General features: G+C 37.0%; 1 protein-coding gene across 10 annotated transcripts in view; it reads left to right on the top strand.

Annotated features, from left to right (window-relative positions):
• The window catches only part of LOC131684820 (protein Wnt-10a), a 59,724-nt gene that overhangs the window by 4,150 nt on the left and 31,445 nt on the right, over positions 1-24,129 (top strand). For all 10 annotated transcript variants that reach the window (XM_058968008.1, XM_058967999.1, XM_058968006.1 and 7 more), the window contains exon 3: positions 14,341-14,567. In XM_058968008.1, the coding sequence (XP_058823991.1) occupies positions 14,341-14,567 (227 nt within the window). The remainder of the gene's footprint in view (positions 1-14,340; positions 14,568-24,129) is intronic.

Genomic DNA, 24,129 nt, shown 5'->3' with positions numbered 1-24,129 from the left:
TATGTTTGAGGTGGGATTTTTTATGGCGTTATTAACATTAACAGTAGATACCAAAGCATAGTAAATATTAGGAATTTTGTATCTTTCTTCAGCTAATTGCCACTTGGTCAAGTCTCCCCATAAAGGTCAAGTCTCCCCAACATTACTTATTTCGTTCAATGTCATGCAAATTCTAGTATAAATATTCCAATGTTCCAATTTAGGTAAAATCATTTCACTGCTTCACAAGAATGAAGATGGTATATTAGTACATTAATATTAATTAGTAGTCGAGTATATATCTAGAGAAAATTTTCAATAGCACGTAAGTAACATTGAGAGCCTCTCTTTGTTTACTTTCTCTTTCGTTTATTACGACGTCAATACAACACTTTGCACTAATTTTCCAGCACATATCGAAAGCTGACGGTTTTTACTAGAATAATATGCAAAGAGTAGAGTAGTAAATGTTGAAATGGCCGAGTAGTGAACAGAAGAGAAAGACCCCAAAGAGAATCTCTCATTGTTACTTACGTCCTATTGAAAATTTTCTCTAGATAAGTCCATATAAAGTTTGATAAAAAATTACATAATTCAATGCAAATTTATTAATCACGTAATATTTTTTGTAAGGAAAGGATTTTTCATTCCAAACTTTTAAAATTACCTTTAGGGATCGAAACAAGTATAAAAATGTTTTTGAAAAAAAAAATTTAAGAATCGAATAGAAGACGCCATAGCCAAAAAAAGAATTTTGCGCTTGGTCAAGTCTCTCCATGTTCCCCTACACGGTTCTACGGTACTTTTGAACTTTTCAAGTGACCTAGCATAGATCTCGTTAAATGAAGCTCAAAATCATTTATGAAAACTATTCTACACCCTCAAAATCTTGATTTATCGTGTGAAAATAATTTTTTGGGACCTTGGGACCACAAAAAATAAATATTTCAACAGTTCTGGAAAGAAGAAAAATAGACCTTTCCACCTGAAAGCTACACAGTAAAAAAATCTTGTAACTTTACGTCTTGCCAGATGGACATAAAGGGAGCGTTCCAATTCACATAAATTTATATTCAATTACATGTAAAGATGTGAGTTGTTCGGCTTTTACTAGTTCATTCAGTCTGAGTTTTAAATCAAATGAGTCACAATATTTATTTCTACATATCTCAACGTGACAAACTGTGCTTCTGCTGACTTCTCGAAATGTACAGTAAGACCATCGATTCATGAAGTGAAGCAAATGTTGAAGGTGAACATGAAGTTTAACGTAGCAGAAGTTGCTGTGCAATTCCACCATCTACATCATGCGGTACTGATTATGTTGAAAAACATTAGTCAAGCAGAATCATTCGCTTCGCAAAACAACTTGAAACATGTCATCGAATGTAATGACAGCATCCCAAATATTTAGATAATGACAGTATTGAAATAAAGCTACATGACCTGGCAACACGTAGTAGTTCCGCCGTTATCACGTTAGTTACATTTTGTTGTGCACATTTCCAAATTTTTCTATTCTGCACAACGGCAAATATTCACGTTGAAAAAATCTGGTAAGTCTCAGACCGAAGATTTCGAAACGGCGCTCTTTATTGAAACGTTAAATGTACTCTAGTTCAAAAAGCACAGTAAACAAACAAAATGAATGAGATGATAAAATTAAAGTAAAACGAATGAAAGTGATATAATGATTGGAATAAAATAAATGAACATTATGAAAAAATATATGAAAAGTAGCAAAATGTAGGTATCAATGCAGTGCGGTTAATTCGGACCGACAGCTGTTTTTCAGCTATGGTTGTATTATGAAAAGCATACATATCATTTCCAAGGCTGTCTTGAAGTTTTTTTTCTATCTCACAAAATTTTGCGGTATTTAATTTTCATGTGCGTGCGCTAGGGGCGAATGTTGTTTTGGAGCACTATTTTGAAATGTTTGTATGCCAAATAACAAAAATGTTGTTGGCTACAACAATTAAGTAAATAAAGTACCTTAACGTATAATTTGGATCTGCTGGATAATATCTTTTATCTAATATCTTGCTTTGGGTGAGCCTACCATTTGTTTTCGTTTAAAGCTGTACGCATACGAGGCGACACACCACAAAAATATTCACTATGGATTTGTTCTATTAGCTATTCCAACGCAGCAAAAGCAACAGCGTTGGAGCAGTTAGAACAAAATGGTGCATGTAAATAATTGCATATGCGTTGGTCCATTTCGGACCTTTTACCAAATATACATTCTGATGCGAGTTTATGACAAACCGTTTGAGAGAAAAGTTTGCGCAGTCGTTCAGGAAAATATATGTACTTGCAAACCGGTTCACAGATATCGAGGTTATAGCTCATAATTCCTTTTAAGGTGATTTGTGCCAGCTCCTACTTCTTATTGTATATTTACCATGAAGTTTTACATATCAAAGAGAACTTTTCATTTCACAATTCAAAATTAATTAAATAATCTCAAAAAATTAAGAAATAATAAATTGAATAAAATTAATAAATTCGATTAAATTGATTAAATGATTAAATACATCCCATTAAAATTAAATTGTTATGTTATTAAATGAATAAAATGCACGACGAATTCAATAAAACAAATAAACTTATTTGAATGAATAAAGCCGCGTGGTATTCGACGAGCTAAAATCTCTTGAAGTATTTCCACAAAGAAATTAGCCACTGGGCTCCTGCTTACATGTCGTAAAATGCGACTGAAAACGGGAGTGCTTAGGTCAAGATGTTTCTCCGTGCCGAGGACTTAATGGCTGGAAGGACTTAAATATGCTAGTCGAACACGGAGTGTCGTAGGTCTCACTCTTGCTGTGTTAAGCAAATCTCTGACACAGGGCAGAGAAGAGGTGTTAGATGCAACTCTCTGTAGTGATGGTATTACGCATGAGTTGGCAAACTAGCTCATACCCAACGAGCTCGAACCGTCGTTTTGTGATCATAAGTACATCGTTTTTGGTCATTTGAACGTTTTGCTAGATATCGTCACATAGCGTAATCCCAAATCCACGAACTGGGACCTCTACGAAGAGGGCTTGGTGACTAGGTTTCATGGGTATTGCCCGACGATTGAATCTGCAACTGACTTAGATGAGGTCGTAGATAAAACAAACTCACTCATGGTGTCAGCATACCGAACTGTCCAGTCCGAGTTATGTGTGCTTCAAGAGGAACCTGTTGATGAAGTACCGAACTTGTTCGACTCAAACAGTTATGTAGAAGAGCTTGGAATCGCAGACGCAGGGGTCAGAGGCTTTTAAGTGGGCTTACAAATCACACAGAAATGCTCTTTGATCCTCCTAATGAAGGGATTGCAAAAGAATCTGCACAAATGTCTTAAGTCTCAACGATACTAATAGATTAAATAAGTCGAAATCAAAAGAGATTCATGTCAGTTCGATAAGAGCTGCGCATCGCGAATGTTTTTTTTTTAATGAAGATGTAGTACTCAACTGTCTTTTTGACTGACACTTTCCAGATTGTACAGAGCCATCACCGACGACCGCTCCTGAATTCTTTTCAGATTGTTCTGATTCTTGGTCATATGTTCGTAAAACTGTGACAACCGAATCGATCAAATGGGTGATACAAAGTTTTGTTCTATATGAGTCTGCGGGAAACGATGCAGTCATTCCATTTCTACTTCAAAGAGGATATGAACACTTTGAGCATATCTCGAAAAAAGTTCATACTTGTGGTCTTGAAACAGGATACATTTTATTAGCGTGGTGGGAAATAACTGTAAAATTCATTCCCAAAATTGTCCGCTTTACTTTTGAGAAGGCAAAGAGCTTTAGACCGATCAATCTGACATCCTTCCTTCTCAAATCGCTGGAACGTTTAATCGACCACTACATTCGGGAGGTTAGCTTAGGTGAGCACTTGCTGCATGCAATGCAACGTGCATATCACTGGGAGAGGTCCTCAAGGTGGTGTACTGTCACCACTTCTATGGAACCTTGTCGCCCATGTTAATACTTCTAAACAAACGTTTCTGAAGAATGTTTTTTTTTGCTAGAACATCTCTGTCCACAGATAAAACTTATCTAGATCAGTTGCTACTGAAATTCTCATGACTATGGCATTTTCATCCGATGTGGACAATTTTCAATTCATGAACTCATCCACTGTGAAAATATACCGGATGAATGAATCCCGGTTTTTCGGATTTCCGAATGTAAGCTCTAATTCTCGAATAATATTTATGAATTTCACTGGAATGCTGGCAATATGAGTGTCAAGATTCTTGAAATTCCTTCAGAAGACTCTATCTCATGGTTATTTGACGATTTGACTCCGAATAGTCATTCCATAGTAGGTTCCCATAGGGCCGTGTGTGAGCGGTCCAAGGTCAAATCATCATATGGTTCCATCACGTTTTATGAATTTTGATACCTATGTAACTATTGAGGCTTTTTTCAATTCTCAAATCGTATTCCAGTACTGAAACATTCCACCGGAAATCCGGATTACCGGAACCTAGATGTACCTATCCGGTTTATTTTCGCGAATTCCGAATCTAAAACATACAAAATATCCAAATCGGTTAAAAATTTCCATAGTTAATATTTTTGAGTTGAACCCGAGTATCTTGTCGACCTATTAAGGGTATTTTTATTGGACACACGAAGTGTCATCTGCATTCATATTAACATAACCGTCGAGTATCTTACCAATCCCACAAAATCGGTCTTATACTCAACTACATATTCAAAAACCCCAATTATTCACGAACCATTGATGACTCAATGCAGCAAAAGATTCCATGCAAAATCTCGGTCTGGCAATCTCAGACTGGCGCTAGCTATCCACGTTTTTATTACCATGATTATGTGATTTATTTTGACTCCATGACCTGATGCCAAATTCCAGCACATCCCATTCGCTCACTCGTCATCCAACCCGTTCACTCGGGCAGTAGCTCATGGCTGACATAAATCAAATTTATTAAATCTATAAAACATTTCTTCAAAAAACAGCAAAAGCAACATGTGAATCTTTCAGCAGGAAATTCATCAAGAAAGCTCAAGCTTATCTGGGGAAACGTTGAGCAAGCTAAGTTTTCGAGCTTATGTTCATGAAATGAATACAAATTTGTGAATTAAATTCCTGCCCTGCTGGTCTGGAAACGCAAAAATCTCAGCCAACTCTTCCAACGGGCAAGAATATTGCGACTCACATTAATCTCCAGGCAAGCTCTTCTCGTGACGAAAGCTGGCCGCCAAAAGTTCTCCCCGCTGCTGCAGCCGGGAGAACTATCTATCTTATGCGTTATGCTGTCAGTTTCCCAGAAGATCGACGCTCAGCGATAAGAAGCTGCATTTATTCTGATGTTTCGCTGCAGAAGAGCAGCTTAAGTAAGCATCGTATAAACTACTCTACTTTCCTTGTTTCGTTGCACAGTTGCGAATGAAAAATATCCCATTCAAAAAAGTTTTGCATCACGTCACCCTCTGCCCTGCAGCACCCGTACGTACATATATGTATAGATGTTCTGTTCAGCCCGGTAGGTACACTTGAGGACTAACCTACGTAAAACTGTCGTATTGTGATATTTTCCCTTCCGACAATCAACGCTCGGCTATCGTCGATGGATAGTGATCTGGCATGAATGGAACCCTCTGCTCTGCGCCGGTTGAAGATCAAGATAAGACATTGAATCGTTCGGGCATTGAGCCGATGCTGATGTTGTTGCTCAATGAAGAGTGATTCGAGAAGGGATTACGTCCATGCTGCAACGCTAAACAGCATAAAGATGGATGGACATCTGGACGAAGTCACCAGTCAGTAGAGGTCGGACTGTTTGATTATTGGTCACATTCCAGAAATCGGAAATGTCCTATCGATATTTTCGGTTGAATGTTCGAGAGGATGTATTCCTATGAATGTTTTTACGATCTCAACTGATTTCTTCGGTGAGTCTGAGTAATATCATGCGACCATCAATGTATGTGAAATATAGCGACGATGGTTCAATAACTTCATTTTCGCCACAGCCCCCTGAAGTAGTTTGCGGAATGTTACAGCACGGCATACCGTCCCCTGCTACCGGTATGGTTTTAATTGCCGTACAAATTTGTTTACCCTTCTTCGAGAGTGTCATTTTGGGCATCATCCTGAATGTTGTACTTTGCATACTGAACTTGATCGCGGAGAACATCCCGCACTGTCCTTGGCCTGCTCACACGCGTTTAGTTAGTGTGAGAAACGATTGCTTCATCCATGGCTACGAGACAACTATTCTCGACTGCGAGCTGCAGCGCTCCCCGTAAGCCGGGAGGACTTGCGAGAAAAATCTTCGGAATTTGTTCCATTAGCCCTTCGGACTCGGACTGTGCGAGCAAAGCTCGTCTTTGAACTGAATGTATGGTGAGCAAAGGGAATATCATAAAAATAACTTTGCAAAGTTCTCACGGCCTTTAGCGAAAAATTTTCGCCTTGCCAACAAGAGGATTGGACTGCTGATTGGGGCAAGGAGGGGGCGCTGCTGAAGAATGACCCGAATGCCAACAGTTGCTCCGGCTTTCTTGTTCCGTTGGCAAGTTTCGAAGTTTTCAGATAGTCCTCGGATTTGCACCCGCAAGAGACGGCAGTGGCTGTTGTGCTGTTGACTTCGAGAAACTTCCGATGGAATCTAGTGCAAGGTTTTGCACAAAACCAAACAATTATGATGAATGGATTGTGCGGGCATGGCGAGTATGGGGCTTTGAAATGGGTTGAAAGAGTTTTGACGAAGGAATCCTGTTCCAGGAATCCTGACAGAACATCTCGCCGTCACTGTCTGTTCGGAAGCGTGGGAATCCGTGGTTCACTGGGCTGGAAACATCAACGATAAGTTTTATTTCTCTATTTTTTATATCTCGCAAGAACAAGTTTTTTTATAAAAAATTTCGAAGTAAGTATTGTAAAAGTGTTTTACATGACTAAAGCTTCATGTAAAACACTGTTACAATACTTACTTCTCGTACTTCAGAGATTGTTCTGGTTGTGGTTGAATCTGCGGCGCTTCACTTTATTGTGGTATCCCTTTTTTATTAACGACTTAGAGTGAGTCAATCTTTTCCTTTTTTATATTATAACTACATTCAATTAGGAAGGTGAAATATTTTTCAAATATTAAGAGCCATAGTACTCAAGGAAGAGCAAGGATTTGAAGTAAGAAAGTTTAGAAAAGCGTGGAATAGGTTCAATGAGCAAGCTTAGAGTCTCCCGGCTACTTAACTCTTTGTCTTCTGCAACGCAGGAGTCAGGATCTTTTGGCATTAAATGCTAATCACCTGAGTCTGCGGTTTGTCCGGACAAGCGTAAAGTCACTTTAATGACTTATGCTGTCAGAACCTTACTGTTATTGTGTTATGTTTGAAATTTTTTAAATACCCTGTAAGCTTCTTTTTCTAACCGTTATGTGTACGACAGGGTACCAGGGGACCTTTCAAGCTATCATTTAATGAAAGTTTTTTTCCTAGCTGTAAATTGACATTTTGCAATATCATTTGGCATAGATTTTAACGCATACCCATTTGAAAACGTAAGATTTATTTTATTTTCCAAGAAACTTGGTCCAGGACATTACCGGTGTATTGACGCAGGTCAATTACTTTGTGTGCAAGTTTTCGACATAATGATAAAAAATCCTGACTAAAACAGGCTACTTTTACTGGTCATTCGCCAAATTTAATTGTCAAATTACTGGACTAGTCAGTATTCCTAAGCTTTTATCGTTAGAAATTTTCCGAAAACATTATACACTTATTGACAGTTTATTGGGAGAACTCGGCAATGAAATTGTTTTACTGAATTGATTACCGAACGGGATATTATTCAAATACCCACAAACATTTAACTTAACCTGGTGAATCAAACTTTAAGTGTAAATTTAACCGTTGGAAAGAGATACAATCGGAAATATAATAATGTTATACGCCAACGAATAGCCCTACATCAACACCGCGGCTATATCCCGAATATTATCCACCCCTAGTTTTTTGTTCATAAAACACGTTTCAATCATTTTTATGCTATGTTCTATATATCGTTCGAAAGCTATGATAAAAGTTTAAAAATATTCCACCGAGTAAAAGGGTATAGGGTACTTTAAAAAAAAAATTGGTCAAACACAGGGCCGTCTTAAGACCACTCGGGGCCCCTGGGCACTATTGAACTAAGGGGCCCTTATCATTAAACAGGTGTATCATGTACATTAGCATGGTTCTTCATGCCACTCTAAGACTTCCTGAACCAAGTATCAAAATGAATGGAGAAAATACATAGCTATAAATTCCACCGCCAGGTGACATCATACACGCAAGATGGTCTGAGTCAGGGTTGTAAACGTTGAATTCCACTTTACCGCCGATAACGATGAATTTAATTTAATTTTTAAAGTTGCTGACTTGTAGTACTCCTCTGTAGCTGTGAAATTATGAAAATAAAAGTTATTCACAATAAAATCATGACTCGTAAAATGGCCATATTGGACATTTTTGAGGGCATAATGAAAAATCCCTAGCTTTCGTGAGCTGACAATATATTTTTCGGCTTTCTCATTACAAAAACGATCCACGGTAGCTTTTTCAAGCAAAAAAAAAATTGGGTAGCCGAGGGTTATTTTTTTAAGAAATGTATACACCTCAAAAAATAATATCCGCATGCATAACTATTCTACATTTCATAAATTGTAAGAAAAAAAATCTAATGCATTTGTTTGGTACAATTGATCAAAGTGAAACATGAATATTTCGCGAATTTTTAAATATAAGAGGTACATTTGATTTCTTGGTCAATCGTGTACGAAAGATGAAATAGAAAATTTTGACAATTTTTTTGTACGTAGTGCACCTGGGTTCGAGTCCCAACCCCGTTAGGGTTAGAAATTTTTCATAAGAGATTTTTCTAACCTCAAAAGGCGAATAACTTAGGGTTAAAACCTCTATAATCGAAGAAAAAAAAGAAAACTTTGAATATTCAATTAGTATTATAGTGGAACGTTATTTACCGTAAATTTCTCATAACTCAAATATTCTCATAAACATATATAATTGGGAGCCTTCTAACGTTTCGATGTTGAGGCCCAATTTTAAAATATCAATCTTAATGTTCCTTTCATTCTAAAAATATCAAGCGAATATACCAGATATTGGGTAATCTAGCTATATTTTCTTTAGTATATTATCTAAGATGGTAATATCTTGAGTTGCCCTGCATTAGCAATTGTAAAAAAGGAACTTATTTGGATCTTTACTAAAAAGTCTGCATATCTCAAGTAATTCAGATGAGTAGTAAGGCTTATCATGTTAAATAATTTTTCCTCCATGTACGAAAATACCGTAAATTTACATCTATTAATCATTGGCACTGACCAATAAGCGTTCAAAACAGAAGTCGTAAAGTTTTCGATAACGTTAACGTTACATTCATCGAAGTGCGTTGACGATTAACGATGAAATTAACGCCAAAATCATCGCCATCGATTTCAACGGAAAAATTATCGATTCAACGATATCGCGTTGAAATGATAACGTTGAATTTACCGTATTCACAACCCTGGTCTGAGTAGATCTGAAAATTTATTAGTAAGTGACTCTATCATGCGCAGAATCTCCAAAAAAGCAAAATCTTGTTAAGTTAATAGCGTTTAAAGAGATCATCCATAAATGACGTAGCGTTTTTGAGTGAGTTTCAACACCCTCCTCCCCCATCGTAGCATTTCGTCACAAAACTCTAAATACCCCCCTCCCCTGGTAATTACGTAGCTTGACGGTAACCCGCCCTCCGCTTGGCCTTAAAAATAAAAAAACGATGTTAGTTAGATGAAACAGGTAAGGTTGTCGTGACATCAGGTCAACCCCCTTTAAAAAGCTATGTAGCATGTCATGACCCCCAACCCCTGTCGTCACACTTCATCAAAAAATACAAAACTCCCCCTCCCCCATATAATACTACGTCTTTTACGGATGGTCCCAAAATGGTGAAGCAGAATATGGCACAGAGGAATCGTGTTTCACTCCTTGAATTCTATAAAGAGACATATTGTAAATGTCATTGGAAAGATAAAAGGACATGTGAAGGTTAGAAATAAAGAAATATTGTGTGATGTTTCTCTTAATAGCAGTTGCATAGCAGCAGGAACCTGACAGAATTAACATGTGGGAATCTGACATTAATAGTTGCATGATGGTGTTTGAGAATGAATAGTGCTTTAGCCAAGGAAGAATGCTGAAGTATGACAAGTTTACTGTCCACCATTTGATTGTTGGATTTACCAGTAAAAATAAACTTTATATTCCGTAATGAGCTTAGGTGGCTTTCGAAAACAAAGCGCGAAATTTCCGAAATTTTTAATAGTACGGTTTTCACATGTTCAATCTGGACATTTTAACATCGAGGCTATAGTCGTATATGGGTGAACGTTGATATTTTAGGAGATTAACTAAAGTAAAGCATCACACATTCTAATTCTCACAATGCTGACAAAATAAAGTATTTGTCCATTTTTTATCGCATTTTTTTTTTGGCGGAGTTTTTCACTTCTCATAGATCTAAACCTAAAGAAGCCTGAGCTGAACGACTGTGAGCAATACAACATTTCTGGAGTGATGAAACCACATATTCTCTTCCATTGAACTTTCTACTTCGCCGAGTCTTGCCACTTTTGAAATCAATCGATATAATATTGATTCTAAGCGCGCATATCGCCTTGAGGTTCATTTATGTTCCATCCTCGCTGTAGGAATAGAAATAACGGCTCTTTGAAATATCCCTTTGTGTGCGAGTTTTTTTGTCGAGGCAGGTTTTTTTTGTTAAATAATTCAATAGACGTATTGTATACTCGTTTATTATGACCGGTTTGGGAAGTTGTATGTAAAAAGTGGACTAAATGATACATTGTTAATAATAACAAACTACCAACTCACATTGGAGCAGACAGCGATGGTCGTACTGGAAGTATGTGAATGAGCAGTGAAAGGAATTCGGATTACCATCTTGTATGCCATTAAATGTAGATTTAGGCACCGAGACTTAGGAAATCTGCCAACTGTTCTCCGACAAATTTTTAAGTATTTTTGAAGGGTATTCTGCTCTAATGTTTCAATATAGGGGCCCGTTTCAAAATTTTCTGCTGAAATTTTACCCGATTTTTTTCCGCTAGCCGGAACCACAACACCAAAACCACGAATTTCACTCCCTATGTAGGACCCCCCATCAACCAAATTTGCGTCGGTAATGGAGCTTGCCCCAAACTCCAAGCTGAAGGTATCTAGTTCACAGGGACCAGATGGTATACCGTGTGAAAAAGTGCATCAGAGGGCTTCTTGAACCCCTTCGACGAGTCTTCGAGCTATCTTTCACTACTGGAATATTTTCTAATTGTTGGCAAGCGGCCCACTGCTTTGCGGTCCATAAAAAGGGAAAAAAATGAACATCGATAATTATCGAGACGTTTTGTATTTAAATGTGGTATCTAAACTATTCGTGCTGGTTATTTTAGATCATATTTTCCTTCATTGTAAGCACTACATCGCAGACGATTAAATAAATGGAAAAGCTCCTTCTCAGGCATTAACAACGGTGTTTGAGCGCTTATAATGCCGCTTAATCACCCTATTCCTTCATTCGTGAACCTGCGACCTGACTCTACCTATGCCCAGACCACGCTGTGTACTAATGATAATCAGTGTCCCACTTGTCATTACTTCAAGCAATCTGCACACTATGGGCACTGGATTACTAAAGACAAAAACACCTACACAACTAAAACAAATCCAGTAGCCTACCCCTGAATCAAATTCTATTCCCACCACGAGTGTCTGCTTCGAAGTTGAAACAAATCGGATAAGTCTAGCTACCGGACTAACGTGTTGAAAGTTTGTGTGGGAGTTTTCGACAATTATTTATCACTGCAAGCGAAAATAAAAAAGCTAATTGAATCGCCTACAACTTTGTCTAAGATTGCGATCCAACTTTCATAGAAGAAGTTGTGAGACTTGTAATAAGGTGATGTATGAGTGAGTTTTGCATTGTCGTCGACTGCCAGGAACTGGGCATCTTTTGGCTATAAAAGTTTAATTCAATATTTCATCGCATAGAGGACATCTGTTGATGAATGAAAAACCACAATTTGAAATAAAAATGTTTGGTTTAGTCTTTAGAATCCCGCCAACTTGGGAATGAATGATTGACGAAGGTCTTTGAATATGAATCTTGGTTGCAGTAGATTCAATTACAAATTGGCAGTTGAAAATGAAAATTCGCATCACTGGCCTTAAATTTTGAACAAGATGTATTGTTCCAGAGGGTACTATTAAATTTCAACAAAGTTGCTCACACATGATTTTTCAACAGTTCTTTGGAGGGCTGTGTTCTTTTATCTTTTTTCCTTCCGATCCAGTCTTCCTGGCTGTCGTCAACCGTCCTCCGAACACTTTTATTACGTTGGTAACAGTTGATGTAATCACATTCAGCTATTTCGCTAACTTGGCGTTCGAGCAGTTCCGATTTTCGCGAAACGCGAGCAAAATTTTGCTCCGTTGCTCTTCTTATTTCGATGTTCTTTTCACAACTGAAGAGCAAATGTCGAAATCACACAGTTGGTATGTTGCTACATATAATCCATCTTTAAGGGGTTATAGTATTTTGTTAGTGCATTTTTCAGTGAAAAAACTAAGCATAAGTTTCTAAAAATATATTGATAATTGGCGGAGTTTTGGCTTTTTCCCCGAAACGCTTTTTTATGTAAGAGGCTTGCGGTGATCACGATTGAACCCCAATAGATCAACTAAAATCCTAAGACTCTTAAAATTCCATTTGCACAAGAGTAATTCTCGTACTTTAACAATTAGTTGAAAAAAAATCCGGCATACGGCAACGTTATTCCTAAAAAGATTATGTTTTAAGCTCTAAAAATTGTATTAAAATATTCTTATCCACAAACCGTAAATTTATTCATAAAAAAAGAATCGTTAAGGTACGAGAAAAATTAATTCCGATCAATTGAAGAAAAAAATTAAGAAAATCGGTTGAGTGGTTTTTCGGCAATCGTGATCCCGGAAAAGCCATTTTTGGAAAAACGACATTTCGAGATAATCGAGCTCGAGATTTCATGTTTCCGTTGCTCTTGGAAGACGAAGCGCGCTTCGAAGTGCTGTAACTTTCGATCAATAGATCGAAAGTTACAGCACTTCGGTCGGATTTCTATGAAAATTTGGCAAAACATTCTCAGGAAGTTGTACATTGAGATAAAATAGTAAAAGAATTCGATTTTTGAAAAAAATAAGAAGGTATGTAACCCCTTAAAGTGAGCGGTGCGCGACTGCAAAAAAAGGAAATAAAAATGCTTCAAGTCGAAGTTGACCAATTTTTTATCGGAGCACCCTTTATTGATTCAGTTTTAAACGAACCATACTGATTTCAATTCAATTCACAAAATTCAACGTGTATATAATATTTATTCCTCGAACTGAATTAGTTAGATTTCTTCTTACAATCATCGCTTAACCTTTCTTCAGCAGCAGCGACTGGATGTTGCGTTACAGTGAATGAAAGTTAATTGTGTTTTAATCTATAGATAATTGCATTTTCTCTGGAATCTCTGTTAACGACGCTGACATTTTGTCATGTTATTTAATGTAATTGACAAATCGCTGATTTCTTCAGATTCCTAGATTTCTCGATTCCAATTGCTGATAGAATGTGTCTATATGGTAAAAATATTCAAAACGATTCCAAGACTATTTAGTGCATTTAGCCTGACCAATGCTCAAATACCGAATGCTTCAACATGAGCATGAAACTCACAGATTCTTACAATCAATAACTCCGGCAACATTCATGTTCGCACTTCACAAGCCAATTAACGCGTGATTTATCAGCCGGCTGCCCATACAAATGAGCCCAATTCGGACTAATTTCACTTCCCCCTGTCTTGTGAGCGAATTCAAAGTGAAACACGCAAATATAGATCACACAGAGCTGCCAGAAGAACCCTAACTCGAGTCCACACCAAAAAGCGTATATTTCACCGATTATTAATTAGTTCCAGTCGGAAGTGTGATGCAGCGAACTGATTTCTACTGGACAGTGTTCCATTCGGTATGCAAACTGGACACAGCTGACATTCTGCATTCTTATCTTGCATTCCTTCAACGGCTTGTATCTGTGCATACTACGCCTCCCTCTTTTCCCTACCTACCAAATGACTAATTTATTCCGATGAATTAATTACAGCTCATTAAATTAACGACGAAAAATTAGCAGTATGCATAACGTGATAACGAACCACAGATGAAGCATGGAAATAGTGGGCGACCTGATTTTAAGCAAGAAAATGTTTTTGTTTGTCCACAGAATCGTCTGCCTGCCGGATGTCCGTGCCACATGCCGAACGGTGCCGGGATTGACGCGGGAACAGTTGGAACTGTGCTACAGGGCGAGCGATGTGACAGCGGCAGCCATCGAGGGACTGGAACTGGGCGTCCGCGAGTGTCAGCATCAGTTTCAGTGGCACCGGTGGAACTGCTCGTCGTTGAGCACCAAAAGCCGAAATCCACACACGTCCAGCATGCTGAAGCGAGGTGAGTGAGCGTTTGACCTTTTCTGCTGCGGGCGGTCCAATCGGGTAGGGATTATTAGAGAAAAATTAGATGGACTCCGGGGTGGATGTGGCGTGGCGATATGGGTGAGACCACACCCGAAGAAGTTCATTAGCGCGAACAGTTCCAATTTTATTTCTCACCTTTTGCTTTTGCTGCCGCTGCCGTGGATGCTGCCGGAGACGATGATGATGGCTAAATCGTTTCCTTTCATCTCCCATCACACTGCTGCGGGATGAGGTGTCGGTTCGGAATGAAGCCTAAGTACGCGTGACTAATTTAGATCTCATGAGGTCTACAATTTGTAGCTCGATATCCTGTCGGCTGCAAAGTTCTAGATAAATAGGAGTGTGAAAAAATGACACTTCGATTTTCGGAACTAATAACGGTGAAGCAAAATGAATCTCAAAGTTTACGGATATTTAAATTGTGAAGATTCAAGATCCTGATGTTGCGCAGTTCGATATGGTCTCGTTGGGAGGTGTTAGAGTTTCTTTTCGATTTGTATGTCCTTATTCAAAGTAAGTCAGCAAAACAATCAGCTTAGGTAGATTCACAGATAATGAGGAAGAGTGCTACTAGTAAAGACATTTCGTTTCTGGCATAACGCATTAATTAAATATTTTTCAGACATATGCCGAAAAAAACTAATTATTAATTCATGAAAAAACAATTTCGTAAAATAAGCCGCTTACGGTTTTCGTCACCATGCTCCAGAAATCACGATGAACAAACTTCATATTAATAAAACTTTTGTGTTCTCACAAAACTAGTTCACACAAAAAACATGTATTAGCTGCATTGAATAAAAGAGCTGTGAATTGAGCAATGTTCATAATTTCAGGAGGTTTGTTGTCGGGTAGAGTTGTGTGATTCATGTTCATGATTTCATAATGTTAGTAACGATTATTCGCGATCTAGAGCTGGATGTAGACCGCAAGATGGCACGAAAGTGCAATGATGATTTTTCTACGTTTCTTATAAAAGAAAGGTTAAACTTTGAAGGTTTTCTATGAGACCTGGAAGGCCATGTCTGTTATCGAGAAGGAATGGAATTGATTAGCGGTAGTGTCTGATTAGTTTGAAACAGTTGTTCCTACCGACTAAACTTAAACCTCTTGTATCTTGCAATAAAAATTGCTATGCTATATTTCAAACTAAGGAGGAAAATTTGGTAAAAATATAGCATAGTGCTTTCGCATAGGCCTGCTAAGCCAAGACAAGTTTCGGCTTCACTTGTGTCTCATCGGCATAAACAGAACTTCTGCTCGAACGGGACATCACGTTTGATCAGTCGTTTGATTGAAACACATAGTGTGTTTTAGTTTTAAGGGATTTGCGTCAAGCCGGCGCTAATCTATTCCGACAATGTGTTAGTGTCGGTTTCTGATGAGGCGAAGCCGAAACGCAACATAGTGTGGAATAAAAATTGGACTAAACCGTTTTGCGCGTTAAGGGCACAAGACCTAATTTTAATTAAGTCTTGTATCTTCCCAGCCTCATCCATCCGGGGTCACCGTTACTCCGTAAAAATATTATTCCTAAAATCGTGAATAACGTACCATGAATTCTGAAACATTCACGTTTTTACGTTACGAAAAAAGGACTATGAACAAAAATCATGTGTTTTATAATTATGTTAAATTTCGCTTCAGTGACGCGCTCATAACGCTTTTATTAGTGGAAATATTTGTTTTTGTTTCGTGAAGTTCAGTCACGGTTTCTTTGTCACTACCAAATCGATTTTTTGCACTGTGATGATCATTATTCTCAGTTGACTCATGGTATTATTCATAGATTTAGGCACATTAGTTCGCAAAATCAAAACATTGTGGATATTTTCTCGTGATCTATTTCACGAAACTCGGAATTTTATTTATGAATACATTCAATCCTCGTGAACTAATTTGTGATGCCTAATAAATTAGTCACGACTTACCATTCGTGCTCCTAAAATAGTTCACAAAATCATGGGACAAAGCAGACAAAGGGTTAAATCACCGGGAATCTCTAAGCTTGCTCATATGACCCTAATCCATGCTTTCTTCCTTCAAATTGCTCTCCCTTGAGTGCTATCCCGAGCAAACGGAAAGCCCATAATATGATATATGTTCATGATTCTCAGTATAATAGTCACGACTGACCATGTATACCCGTGAAATAAATAACAAAAATATAAAATGTCATTCATGTCGTGAATTGGTTCATTTTATCTAGTAAAATAGTCACAAATTACAATTCGTGCTTGTGAAATAGTTCACAAAGCCAGCCATAAAATATGATTCATGTAATCGTAAACAGGTTTCCTAATATATTGGTCACGATCCAATATCCGTGCTCGTGAAATGGGTCCCAAGTTCATTACATATTATTCATGTATTCGTGAACTAGTTTATGATTTCTAGTACATGATTCACGATCTATTTTGCGTGAAGATATCTCTAATCATATTCAATTTCATGCAACATGGTAATGAAATATTCACGTGAACTAATTTTACAAAATTTGGAGTAATAGTCGTGGAATCATTCTTGTTTCATGCACCTTTTCATGCAGCTAGCAACCAAGAATAGGTACAAGCTGTAGATACAAAAAGATGGGTAGGTAATGTCAGAGACATAACCGAAGTGAAGTAGAATACACCTAGAATGGTAATTCGAATGCTGTAATTTTTACTATCTTTTGCATGGTTGCATTAAATCCAGCTATCAAGAATTTCTGTTATTTATATATATATATATATATATATATATATATATATATATATATATATATATATATATATATATATATATATATATATATATATATATATATATATATATATATATATATATATATATATATATATATATATATATATATATATATATATATATATATATAGATATATATGCATTTCTTACACGTACATCACTTATGCGTTTATGTAAATGAAATTTTCGGTCATACCTCGAGACTGTAATTATTTTTCAAGTGGATTCACTTCACTACCTACATCATTGAATATTTCATTACACATATGTATAGTGGGATCAAAAGACATTCGTCTAACTGATTTATTTTAGAAATAGGCCACTTTAAAGCATGGCATGCAAAAATAAAATAAATTAAAGGCCAAATCGATTAACAAATACTATTTGTACTCACTGGAAGTTAAACTCACTCCACAGTTAACCCATTCAGCCCATGTTGTTTGTGGACAACAACGTTTTTAAACAGCTATAACTTTTGATTGAGGCGAGATTTGCTCACAAAAACAAGGAAGGCTCATTAATGTGATTACTGCTCTTAATTTGAGTATTCCGATGGAGCCGTGCTGCCAGGGACAGTTTGCGTTGACGACGGATTTTTTTTTTCATATATCTTCGTTATGGTGCAGTATTATTGAAAACTGATAAAACTTACCAATTTAGACTGTAGTTGGCTACGTTTTCCACGTAATTGGACTACTGTAATTATTCTAGGAAAATTATGTTGAGCATTAGAAGGTAAAAATTGATCAGCGTCTAGCACTGCCATGGAAGCACCTATCTTTATGAAAATAGGCTTTTCGTGTTTTTTGATCCCACCGTTTTCAAGGAAAAATTGTTTTGAAACCGTACATTAGGGCATTGCAAAAAAAATGTTTTTTTGAATTCTCGAAGGCCCCTCCTCTCATATTGTGACAAATGACAAAGTAAGCTCAGATGCCAAATTTCACATCATTTGGACAATTTTAGACCCCCGCCCACTTCGCTTGAAATTTTTTGAAATTGGTGCTATGGGAAAATATGGAGGAAAAATACATTAAATGGAATAACTTTTGAAGTAGCAATCAGAAAATTAAAATTTATAACTCTTTTGGAAGGAAATAATCTTAGTATTTGAATGGAGATATATTTGTTTCTAGAAAAATACGGGAAAGTGGGGTACTGGGTCATTTTGGCCCCAAAATCCCCTATTTTGAATGGTTTTTCTGCTCCGTGATGCAAATCATACATATTTTGTAGTTTTTCTAATGTGAAAAAATCTCAGAAATCGAACGGAACCCTTTTGACCTTAGTCCGAATACGAGAAGTTGGGGTTAAATGGCCTTTTGTCATTCATATTAAACTTCATCATTTTCTCGTGAATATATCTCTATTATTCTTCACTCAATTTTCATAAACTATACCTTGTTGAACGTGGAAAATCCTTAGGATTATAACAAAAATAGATTCGTTACCGGTAAAATTCAGGAACATCAAATTATCTGACATATAGTGTCGATTTCACATGTTTATCATAAAATCGCACATATTAACTCCATTTAACAACAAAATTCTTATTTAATTTACTACTTTTAGTGTAAAATATGCTAAGGGATCACATGAGAAAAGTTTCATTCCTGGAAAAATAGGGGAAGTTGAGGTATTAGGACAAATAATGAAAAAATGAGATTTGTAGAGTAAATATCAAAAAGTTTGATGTTTCTGAATTTTACCTTTAACGTTTTTATTTTTGTTCTATTCCTCAGAATCTTACACGTTCAATAAGTTACATTTTATGAAAATTGATTGAAGAATAATAGAGATATATGCATGAGAAAATGATAAAATTTAATATGACTGACAAAAAGCCCAATAACCCATACTTCTCGTATTCGGACTAAGGTCAAAAGGGTTTCGTTCGATTTCTGAGATTTTGTCACATTAGAAAAACTACAAAATATGTATGATTTGCATCACGGAGCAGAAAAATCATTAAAAATAGGTGATTTTGGGGCCAAAATGACCCAGTATCCCACTTTCCCGTATTTTTATAGAAACAAATACATCTTTATTCAAATATTAAAATTATTTCCTTTCAAAAGAGGTATAAATTGTAATTTTCTGATTGCTACTTCAAAAGTTATTCCATTTAATGTATTTTTCCTCCATATTTTCCCATAGCACCAATTTCAAAAAATTTCAAGCGAAGTGGGCGGGGGTCTAAAATTGTCCAAATGATGTGAAATTTGGCATCTGAGCTTACTTTGACATTTGTCACAATATGAGAGGGGGGGCCTTTGAGAACTCAAAAAAAAATTTTTTTTGCGATGCCCTACCGTACATACACTAGAAAAAAGTTGGGCATGGAAGGGTTAAAAGCCAGTAGAAGGACATTTGCGCGTGCAATGTCAACATTAGAGATTTTTTTATTTTGATTATAGAGGTTTTAATCTTAGTGTCATTCGCCTCTTTGTCGGGTTAGAGAAATCTCTTTAAACAAATCTCCAACCCTATGTGCGGGGTTGGGAATTGAACCCAGATGATCTGCGTACAAGGCAATCGATTTACCAACCACGCTATCTCCACCCTCGTGTAACATTAGAGAGTTCAGGCGAATGTCCTATAAAAATAATATATTCAAACCTTAACCAACCACGCTTCTTCGCAATAACTATGCAATTGTCACGTATGATAATAACCGACAACAAATGTAGTACCAGGAAATTACAGCAGTACAGCAGTGAAATTCGCAAACAAAATAAGTAAAATGAAAATCCCGTTTCACGTTTCCCAGTTAGCCCCCAGAATCAAACTATCAACAGAAATGTATGTTAGTATTAAAAAAACCAACATAATCTCCTTCAAATCGTCAATCGCAGCCAAATTACCGCTTGCTAGAAGAAAACTAATAAAAGAGCACACTCCTTCGCAGTGCACTCTGGAGCGCGCGCCGTGGTGAATTTATTTGAGAACGCCACACATAATTGAAAGAGCCCTGCCCCACTGCCAGCGAACACTTGGAATTCGTTTATTTAGCTCCGAAAGAAAGAGTGTTCTGTTTTTCCTGTGGTCAGTGATCATTGTGTTCATAAAACTGGTGCGCCTGTATATCATTGAAATGATGCCTGGCGGCAGTCATGGAATATATTGCTTCGAGCTGACGGCACGTAGCAACTACAACGAGGTCAGAAAGCAAACTGACGATTTTGCCTTGTGTGCTTTTTTATGTGCGTCGCAGTTCATTGGATGCAAAGAGGCGGTCCTAGCAATGCTCGCTGCTTAGTTGAATTATTCGGACCAATCAGCGCTGATAATTACCACTTTCACAAACCATAATTTTTGTTATTTCTAGTAATAGTACATTTTACAGAATCTAATGCAATATACGTGCACATATTTCCGATCAAATAGTGCAAAAATATAGCGATTTCGATCAGTACAACAGAAGTTATTCGCATTTGAAAACTGGGAAAATATCTCAGCAGAAACTTTGAAACGGGACCTCTATACTGAAACCGTTAGAATATTCTACTTCAAAAAAAAGTTTAGAGAACAAGTCACAATTTTATGATCCAGTTCACCTTGTTACTACGAGTAAAAAACCGAGAGTAACCAAAAAATAACAGATCGCAATAAGGCGAAGAGAAATTACGAATACCACGATGAAAATGCTGATATCATGTCACATTACTTCACGTATCAAATTGAAAAGTAATCTCTAGAATAAAATATCACGATAAGATGAACAGAAATTACAAAAATCGTGACTAAGGAACTGAAATCATGAACATAAATCACATAACTCATGACAAAAATATCAAAAATCGTCACTAAGATCCTGAAATCATGAACATGACCAAAAATATCACGTCAACATGAACAGAAATTATGAAAACCATGACAAAGTTCTTGGAATCATGGACATAAATCATTACTTGTGATAAAAATATTCAAAATCGTGTCTAGGATTCTGAAATTATGAACATGAATTACTTTACTCATGACTGAAATATCATGATATCTTGAATAGAAATTACGAAAATCGCGACTAAGATCCTGAAATCATGAACATAGATCCCGCTACTCTAACATAACAATCGGATAATAAACTCTTGAATAAAATAGCACGGTAACGTCATACGAAATCACAAAAATTGTGGATTAGCTCATGAAATCATTCAAATCGCTTGACTCTCGGTTGTGTATTCCCAAATTATGAACAACACTGATAACAAATTCTAAACGTGCCCAGCACACAACTGTAACCCAACTAAACATTCGAATGTAACGCCATGTATATAGGTGATCTAGTTTTGTTAAAATACAACTAGTTTCATGGATACGAAGTTTATTATTCATAATTTCAGGAACTTGGTTACGGTTTTCGTAAATCGTTCAGTTCACGAAATAGCGATCATTTTTCATTATTTTTTGAACGGATTTTTTCCATGTAGGCACTATTTCAGTGGGGATTGTACTCATGCTCTTTTTGTGTCGATCTGTTTCTATTTATTTGCTAGCTACAGCTGAGAATTTCTCGGCGGCGGTATTTCTCCCGATACCGATAAGCATGAGGCTCGCGAAGAGCCATTTAGCTGGCAGTCACTCCAACGGAGAGATTATCGGCTGTACAATTTCTGCAGATAACATCTCGATTTTCTCTGATATCAGGCTTTTTCCTTGGTTGCTAGCCCGCTGACCGACCTTTGCTGTGTAGTTGCTACTCACAACTAGTGCTTATATCGAAACATGCCAAAACGTGAACCGGTTCAGAGATGCCGACCAACATAACTTACATCCCTTACCAGCCACCTACGCGAGGTTTCTTCGTTGGTTTTTTCAACGACTTGTTTCTAGAGTAACCGAACTCGAATGAAACGGCTCGATGTATAATTTCATCCCTGAACAGAATGTTAATAAATTTTTAAAAATTGTTTAGGGTTTGAACCCCTACAGACGCGAGTATAGAAATGCGATAGGTGCGAGTCGTGTACACACGATGATTTTTAAAGTGGGTGGGTAGGGTAGGTTTGGATTGAGTTCAAGACTGCATGGTGCGACGTGTGTGCGCTGCTTGTGAACAGAGCTATCATTTATACAAATTTATCTATATTATACAGATTTTTAAGCGTAGATACAGATCTCATACAGATTCCTGATACACAGATTTTATTGGAATTTCAATTTAAAACATGTTTGGTAGGACACTCCCTGCTGCCCTTTTAACTAATGGTGACCATTCCTTCAACAAGTTATTATTATAGCAAGTTATTTTAAAATCCGCATATTCAGTTTCTTTTTTTATTGTATAGGATAGATGATGTTTTCTATTCTTAAACGTTTATAAAATGTCATAATTCCTTATCTTTGTTGAATAAAGACAAATGCAGATTTTTTTTTGATCACGTCGATACAGATTTTCGTCAAAATTGTCTGGCAGCTCTGCTTGTGAGTTTGTGTTTGGACAAATTAAATTAGTTTTATGTTTGTGTGTGTATGCGTTGGGTTGACTATCCAGGGGGATTTTTATGCCAAGACGTTTTTGGTGGTTTGTAGGTACGTAGGGATGGTACATACTGATGTGTTTTTTTACCACTAAGATTTCTGTGGATATTTCGAAATCACGGACGAACTCAACTGAGTTTCAGTTTTGTTTTCAAATAGTCTACAAGCTAATCTACAGAGATTTTTGGTAGCCAACGCAATAGTAGTAACATAGTTTTAAATGTGTTTTAAATTATACAACAAATAGAACAGAAGCGCATACCACAAGCAATTTTCCTTCCATGTCGCACAAATTTTCTCTGTGCATCCGTTCACATCTGTACCTCAATCTTTGAACAAAACAAGCATCCAGAACGACGAACTGTAGTGTCTGCATAGGGTGATGAGCCTATTTTCTCCATGTTTCTGTTATCCTACCCATTTGAAGTCGTTGGTTAGAGCACCGTCAGCCATCTTTGTTCATCGCATTGGCTCAAACGGTAGCGTAATAATTGGAGCATTCGATTCGTGTTTTCGTTGCGCTCAAACAGAAGTATTTCGTCATTCTCAGGACATTTTTGTTATTATATTGGTTCTTGGGAACGCAGCAAGGATACTGATGCCAATTTATGAACATTTCATCGATTGTAATTAATAAAGCAGTGGGGCACTCTCCCTAATAATTTTGCTTAGAGAAAAATAACGTAACAATCAAACAAGATAGTTTATGTATTGTCCCCAATACCAAGACAAAGTAAAATCAGTTAGAAAATGCTCTACAAATGTAACTATTGCCACTAATCACAATTAGGTTAGATTTTCAAAAAAAATATTGGAAGAAAATAAATTTCACACTGCCAGAATGTTCCCACGAATTACAAATACAAAATAATTAATAGAACAGTAGAAAATAATTTTGGCCTTGTTTGTTACTCCATAGTGCTCCGGTCCATATGCTACTGCGAGCAAATGTTCGTACATTTTCCCCAAGCCCAACAATCACTCTGGTACGGCTGACTACATCCACCAGTGAGCATCGAAGGGATTAGCTTCACTTGACTCCAAGGACACGTGCAACCAACTATTACCCTTGAAACCAATTCGCCGTGATGCAACCCGTCATCGCTGCGGTCTCACTTATTGCGTCACACACATCAAAGCAAGTGGCCATAAGTGTATTCAAATAAATTCATTTGAATGCGCATAAAAAAAACAGAAGGGCTTTCGTCAGCTTACGACACAATCCATCAGCATCACAGGCGAAACACGGTGGTTGATTGGGAGGCCTCGGCAATCGATAATGTATGACTGTTCGATCCTGTTGCCTG

Source organism: Topomyia yanbarensis, chromosome 2, assembly GCF_030247195.1.
Source record: "Topomyia yanbarensis strain Yona2022 chromosome 2, ASM3024719v1, whole genome shotgun sequence".
NCBI classification, from domain to species: domain Eukaryota; kingdom Metazoa; phylum Arthropoda; class Insecta; order Diptera; family Culicidae; genus Topomyia; species Topomyia yanbarensis.
Note: the sequence above shows the minus strand (reverse complement) of the source record. Positions and strands in the feature narration are given on the sequence as shown.